Source organism: Bactrocera neohumeralis, unplaced genomic scaffold (assembly GCF_024586455.1).
Source record: "Bactrocera neohumeralis isolate Rockhampton unplaced genomic scaffold, APGP_CSIRO_Bneo_wtdbg2-racon-allhic-juicebox.fasta_v2 ctg195_2, whole genome shotgun sequence".
NCBI classification, from domain to species: Eukaryota; Metazoa; Arthropoda; class Insecta; order Diptera; family Tephritidae; genus Bactrocera; species Bactrocera neohumeralis.
Genome location: NW_026089913.1, coordinates 1 through 7115, shown reverse-complemented (window position 1 = coordinate 7115; position 7115 = coordinate 1). Strand labels below are relative to the sequence as shown.

The 7115-nt window shown below is 40.9% G+C and overlaps 2 protein-coding genes across 2 annotated transcripts; one reads left to right on the top strand and one right to left on the bottom strand.

Moving 5' to 3' along the window:
- Positions 1-1837: 1837 nt before the first annotated feature.
- Positions 1838-2353, bottom strand: LOC126766650 (uncharacterized). Its single transcript, XM_050484397.1, has one exon. The coding sequence runs from the start codon at positions 2351-2353 to the stop codon at positions 1838-1840; it is 516 nt and encodes a 171-aa protein (XP_050340354.1).
- A 15-nt stretch (positions 2354-2368) lies between these two features.
- On the top strand, positions 2369-5781 carry LOC126766649 (uncharacterized). The gene is made up of 6 exons (XM_050484396.1): positions 2369-2450; positions 3920-4012; positions 4885-4952; positions 5019-5231; positions 5299-5452; positions 5511-5781. The coding sequence occupies exons 1-6, from the start codon at positions 2369-2371 to the stop codon at positions 5624-5626; spliced, it is 726 nt and encodes a 241-aa protein (XP_050340353.1). The 3' UTR covers positions 5627-5781.
- The last annotated feature ends 1334 nt before the right edge of the window (positions 5782-7115 follow it).

Genomic DNA, 7115 nt, shown 5'->3' with positions numbered 1-7115 from the left:
TTCGATTGAGGATGATACGGCGTCGTTCTGATACGATGAATGCCTAGCATTCGTGAGAGTGAGGTGAACAGTGCTGATTCGAACTGCAGACCTTGATCAGTGGTGATTGTCAATGGTGTACCGAATTGACAAATCCACTGAGTGTAAAAGGCGTGTGCAACTGTCTCAGCTGTCATGTTGTTGAGTGGTATGGCGTGTGGCCGTCTGCTGAAGCGGTCAATGATCGTCAGACAGTAGCGAAGGTCCTTGACTCTGGGCAGCTCTATGAGATCCAGGTGGACGTGCTCGAAGCGATTATCTGGTACGTCAATGTGGTTTGGTGTGGTGCGATTGTGACGATGGACCTTGGAACGTTGACATGGTATGCAGTGTCTGGAGCAGAGGAGTGCGTCTTTTCTAATACCTGGCCAGACGAATCTTCCGGTGAGTTCCTTGACTGTGGCCCTGATGTCAAAGGCCTGGCGTCTGAGTGGCTGTGGAAGATAAGGGCGCACAATATTATTGGTCACTTCACATAGCATATCATGACCTTCAGTGTTCAGCAGGTTCAGCTTGAGAGATGTACTGGATTGGAGATCATTAAGCTGATCATCTTGGAGTTGTGCCAGCGCAATGGTCTCAGCATCAAGTTTGGTTGGCATGGTTATGGCATTAATTCTCGAAAGCGCATCAGCTACGACGTTTTCTGTGCCCTTCGTATGGAAAATCTGAGTTGAGAACTTTGAGATGTAGTCCAATTGACGTAGTTGGCGAGGTGATGCCTTGTCAGCACGTTGAGAAAATGCGTAGATGATTGGCTTGTGGTCGGTGAAGATGCTGAAGTTTCTTCCCTCGAGAATGTGCTTGAAAAACTTGATGGCGGCAAAGATGGCTAGAAGTTCACGATCGTACGTCTGCTGGACTGAGCTTGCGGGAGAAAAAGGCCAGTGGTTGCCATGAGTCTTTGTGTCGCTGTTCAAGAACGCCCCCAATGGCTGTATCCGAGGCGTCAGATCTCAATGAGAGGATGGCGTTTGGTGCGAGGGAAGCCAGGCGCGTGGCTTGGATGACACTTTTCTTGCAGTCTTGCCAGGCTTGATCTGCAGAAGGTGTCCACTGTATTTTAGTGTTGTCCTTCTTCTTGGCATGCTTGAGAAAGTCCGTCAGTGGTGATTGTATCTGGGCCGCTTGAGGAATCGCTCGCCGGTAGTAGTTGACGATTCCCAGGAAACGACGTAGATCGCTGACGGTTTCTGGCTTTGTGTAATCGGCGATTGCTGCGTGCGTTCGGCGGGAGGAGTGTAGCCGTCTTTGTTGATAGTGTACCCCAGGTAGATGACTTCAGACTTGCCAAACTGGCACTTCTTTGGATTGATGGTGCGATGATGTGCCCGCAGGACTTCAAAGATGGTGGTGAGATGTCGTAGGTGTTATTCGTGGGACTGAGATTGGACAATCAGATCGTCTATGAAGCAGCCAACGAGGTTAAAACTCTGAGGATGTTGTCCATATGTCTTTGAAAAGTCTGCGTGGCATTGCATACCCAGAAATTCGAAAAGTCCAAAAGGGGTGGTTACAGCTGTTTTGGCAATGTCTGACTTGGCCATGGGTATCTGATGGTAAGCCCTGACTAAGTCGATGGTGGAGAAAACGGTGGATCCGTGGAGACGCTAGAGAATGTCATCCCCATGAGGGAATGGATATCGATCTGGAACTGTATTTGCGTTGAGTTTACGATAGTCACCTGTGGTGCGCCATCCACCTCTTTTCTTTGGCACCATATGGATAAGGCTTGCCCATGAGCTGCTCGATGGACGGATCACGCCATGATGTAGCAGGAGGTCAAAGTCATCTTTAGCTATTTGTAGTTTCTCGCCGGGCTCTCAAATACTGGTGGCCCAGTTGTCTCAATGTGATGAGCGACTTGATTGTCAGTGGCTGTGACAGGATTGGTGCTGGGATGAGTTATGTCGATGAATTGGTTGAGTAATTGCAGGTATTTGGCGTCATGCGCACCAGGACAGATTGAGCGATCGATTGTTGAAATGCTGTGTACCGTGGCCTGAGATAGTGTGCCCTGAGTTGTGCATGACGAGGTTGTATCGATGAGACATCGTCCTTTGAGATCTAGAAGCAATGCAAAGTGGACCAGGAAGTCTGCACCGAGAATGGCTGACTTGACATCTGCGATTATAAAAGACCAATTAAATGTACGGCGAAGACTGAAATCAAGGGTGATGACTTTTCGACCGTAGGTTCGGATAACGGTCCCGTTGGCTGCGACGAGAGTCAGATCATCTTCTGTGAGCGTGTGATTGATGGCGGACTTGGGCATGAGAGAGATCACTGATCCAGAATCGACAAGAAATCTCATGTTTGTTGTGCGATCATGAATGTGAAGGCGATGCTCTCTGGTTGGTGGTGTGTTAGCCTCTATGCTGTCGCCGGCTGCCTGAATGGTCGACAGCGAAGTTAGTTTTCCGCCGATGAGTCGAAGGTGCAAGGACGCTCGCACATTTTGGCTCTGGACCCATAGAGACGGTGATAGTAGCAGAACTTCTTCTTGTCTGAGGCTGGCTCTTCCTTCGATGATGACTGCTGGAAACGGCCAGATGCAGGTTTGGGTCGGTCTGGAGTAATTCCCTGGTCCTTGATAGAGGTCACCAGGTCGGCTATGGCAAGTTTAAGGCCTGACAAGTCCTTTGCCATGCTGGTGAGCAGAGTATTTTCGAATTTGTCGCCCCTGTGTGCTGCCTGGGCAGGCTGGTGATGTGTAGCCATAAAGGAATGGCCAGCCTGGTTTTCCATTAGCTCGTCTGCAACTTCAGCAAGCTCATCTGGAGGGGCATCTCTGAGTAGTTTGAGACACCGGCTAGTTGATGGTGGTAACAATGCCAACCATTTTACGCTTCTTAAAACTGTAAGCTAAGAATAGGAATTTAGTTGGAAACTGTAAATTTCCAAGAATATAAAGAGAATGAAGTAATAGAAAAATAATAGAATAACTGACAAACAGTGCTGTCAGATGTGATGCATCTTGTTAGTGTGCCCACATATATATATACATACATACATGTGTAAATGTAAAAGATTTAATATCGACTTTAAAATACCGTCCCAAGATTTCGGGAATAAAATGGATATGGTCGGATAGAGGAGGTTCTTCAGATCAATATTGCAATCCTTTAGTTTATGTTAAGTAAATATAATTGAACAATAAGTTTAATATTAAAAAGAATTCACACAAATTAGTGAAGTGCTAGCGGACATAAAAATGCGAAATATAAGTCTAAAATTAATTTTAAATCGAAAAAATACGTTCTTCAAATAGTGGTAATTTAAGCTTTAAACGCAAACATCTCGAATATTCCCGCGAGTATAACTATATATATTATTGAAATGGAGAACCTCCTCTATAACTAAAAATGTTCACTTGTTTGTCCAAGATATCTGTTCGTACGCAGAATATCTAAAATTGTTTGAAATAAAAACAACCTTAGTGTTTCATAATGAATAAAAGTGAACATAGTTCGAATATACATATACGCACTTCTGCTCCGAATCATGATTTTAAAAATTAAATTAAAATTAAAATAAAGTAGAGGGCAATGTTTTTATAGGCCTTCTTTTTTCTGAGACTTACGATTATTTACAAAAGCCAGTTGCTTCTGCAGATTGAGGCATACTTGTAGGTAAAGTTTCAGAAAATGAGGTAGTTTTTAGTAGGCTAGATATTAAATATAAGTATTTTGCCATACCTATAGATGATAAAATTCTTTTAGTTCCATCACCTTTTTTATGATTTTTCATAGAATGAATTTCGATGACCTCGTGGAAGAAATGGATTCCGAAGTGGAATGCTAACAAACGTTGAGCCCCATAGAAATGGTATTGAACATAAATATTTTTCGTTTTTTAATAATATTTTTTTACAGATAAAGTGTTCAAAAAAATATCTCAAATCTCGTTTGCGCTCCTCCAGCAGAACCGTCACAAATTGTAGTACCGTCACCATCGTCTGGCGGCCATGCAGGTAAAATGTATTAACGCGTTTACGCGATTATAGCCGAGTTAACAACAGCGCGCCAGTCGTTTCTTCTTTTCGCTACGTGGCGCCAATTAGATATTCCAAGCGAAGCTAGGTCCTTCTGCACTTGGTCCTTACAACGGAGTGGAGGTCTTCCTCTTCCTCTGCTTCCCCGGGCGGGTACTGCGTCGAATACTTTCAGAGCTGGAGTGTTTTCGCCCATCCGGACAACATGACCTAGCCAGCGTAGCCGCTGTCTTTTAATTCGCTGAACTATGTCGATGTCGTCGTATATCTCGTACAGCTCATCGTTCCATCGAATGCGGTATTCGCCATGGCTGACGCGCAAAGGACCATAAATCTTTCGCAGAACTTTTCTCTCGAAAACTCGCAAGGTCGACTCATCCGTTGTTGACATCGTCCAAGACTCTGCACCATATAGCAGGACGGGAATTATGAGTGACTTATAGAGTTTGGTTTTTGTTTGTCGAGAGAGGACTTTGCTTCTCAATTGCCTACTCAGTCCGAAGTAACACCTATTGGCAAGAGTTACTCTCATCCGAGGCTGGTTATACCTATTCACTGGGGGTGTTTTTTTTACGTGGCGGGTCCCAAACCCAGCGCACAACCCTATGCAGGGGATGTTTCGCCTTCTCACTTAAGCTCACCTTCAAACGGATGTTCTTAGGCTACTCAGAGGATACTTGGTCAAGGACCGGGAGTAGTGAGCTGCTTGAGCCATGTGTAAAAGAATCGTTTCTGGCCACTCCCAAGTGAATGGCGATCAGAGAGCTTTCCTCACTTGCGTGAACTTCCACACATGACTAAATCCTCCCTAGTAAGTATTTGCTTAATAAAAATACATTTATGTTTTTCAGATATAATCCAGAAGCTGGATGCCATTGAGACCCGTCTCACTGCCATTGAAAAGTCCCTAACAGACAAAGTAAGTAACGCAGTATTTCATTACCAAATTAAAACAGAAGCTGGTTTTTATATTTTAATTTTCTAGATGCCAGAAAAGGCCGAGGTGCAGGCACAAAGTAAAATATTGCGCGAATGCCGCGTCATAGCGGCAAAGGCGCACCATTCAATTAGCCGCATCGCCGGTGACTTGGAGGACGAGCATTACGTGGAGCTCGCTTCGAAACTGCGCATGTCATCGAAAGAGCACATGAGCTTCGTGGAAGACAAACTTTCACAAAAGGAAAGCGAGGATGCTATGGTAAATATTTCGTTTTTAAATGTTATGCGATTGTAATATAATTTACTGTATTTTTTTTTTTTTACAGATGCGGCTAATATTGAAGTCAAAGGGCGCAAAAGGCAGTGTGGACGACGTACTGCGTGGTATGTTTTCTGACGATGTAATGTACGACTACAATTTAGAGGGGCGCAAGGAGAAGGAATCCCTACTAAAGCTAAAGTGCGTAGGGTTAGTTTTTGGTAGGTTTTTTTTACTGATATATATTTGAATGCCTTAACTTTTAACGTTTCATTTTAGATATATTTCCTGACAAGGATAAAAGCACTATCTGTGGGGATCACCGGAAATCTGTGGCCTTAAGCCACAATCGTTTTAAGCAAAAAAAGCATAAGCTTAAGGCAAAATTAATATAAGTTTTCTTATTATTACTTACATATATTAGTTTTAAGTTGTAAATATTAGTTTCAAGTTGCTCATATTAGTTCTAATTTGTAAGTTGAAGTTTCTAATTTTACTGTTACAAATATGCATTTTTAGAATTATAATTTTTATACTGAAATAAACTTAATTTGTATTATCTTTCTGCCGAATGTAATAATAATAGGCAAATTATTAGTTTAAGTAAGTATTTGATTATTTTGATTTTATTATTAAATAAAGCGAAATAATAATAAAAAACTGAATTTTATTTAAAAGATTGAATTTGCTAGAAGTAACAAATGGGTAACAGATAATCTTGTTACTGCTTGTTCTTGCTTACATGCATATATGTTATAGGTAACAAACTGATAACGAAAATAATAACACTAACAGATATTCGGGTAACAAATACTTTTTGTTATCCATAACACATAGGTAAGCTATGCGCTAACAAAAGATTTTGTTACCCGTAACATACTGTGAAGAGATTTGCTAACATATGTACGTATTCTGTTAGAACAAGGCAGCATGCGATATTTGCCATTGTTCAGAGCGAGATAACCATTGAACATTAAATAGCTATGTGTTACTTTTTTCCCACTCTCTGAACAAAAGTAACAAATATTTTAACGAATGCAAAAGTGAACAATAACAAGTCGCTTACACGTTTGCTAACAGCTACCCGACTTGCAGGGAAGATTCAACATCAACTAAAGGATTGCAATATTGATCTGAAGAACCTCCTCTCTCCGACCATACCCATTTTATTCCGAAATCCTGGGACGGTATTCTAAAGTCGACATAATTATAATTGTAGCCGCACAATTCGTTTAAATTTAGATTTTAAATTTTTAACATTTACACATGTATGTATGTATATATATACTTATGTAGATATAACGCACAAATTACATATTTTACAAAAATGCACAAATTATAACATCTATTTGAATTAAATATGCACTATTTAACTTTAATAATTTAAAACTTACTCTCTTATTTGTTTGTTATACGCATCCAAATGCTCCAAATGATTTCTGTAATATTAAAAATTTTAATTACACACACGACATTCAATTCACAGTGCTTACCTTTTTCTCCTTGTTAAGCTTTTTCGTTTTCTGTATATAAAAGAACTTAGTAACATATATATATATATACATATATATGAAATTAATTATAAAATATTAAATTATGAAAAAAACGAATTTACCTTTTTAAAATCCAAAATAAACTGCGCTTTTCGGTTTCTTCTTCTTGAAAAATTGGGCATATGTTTCTCCTATTCTAGCAAGTTAATATTACAATATGCTTAGAATGTCGATAGTTTTTCTCTATCTTACTTACGTATTCTACCATTCAATTGAAATTTCCAGAAAATGTAACAGTGTTAAGGTGCCCATACACGAGCACACAAGTGCGTTCGATCGGTATGTGTGCGCTTACGGTTTATCGTGTATGGGCTTGTTCGCGTACCGATCC

Bases quoted from the DNA above. Each gene is read 5' to 3' on its own strand.
- LOC126766650 (XM_050484397.1), bottom strand. From the start codon at position 2,353: ATGAGATTTCTTGTCGATTCTGGATCAGTGATCTCTCTCATGCCCAAG.
- LOC126766649 (XM_050484396.1), top strand. From the start codon at position 2,369: ATGAATGTGAAGGCGATGCTCTCTGGTTGGTGGTGTGTTAGCCTCTAT. The intron at 2,451-3,919 runs GTTAGTTTTCCG...TTTACAGATAAA, and splicing joins CCTGAATGGTCGACAGCGAA to GTGTTCAAAAAAATATCTCA. The intron at 5,453-5,510 runs GTAGGTTTTTTT...GTTTCATTTTAG, and splicing joins GTGCGTAGGGTTAGTTTTTG to ATATATTTCCTGACAAGGAT.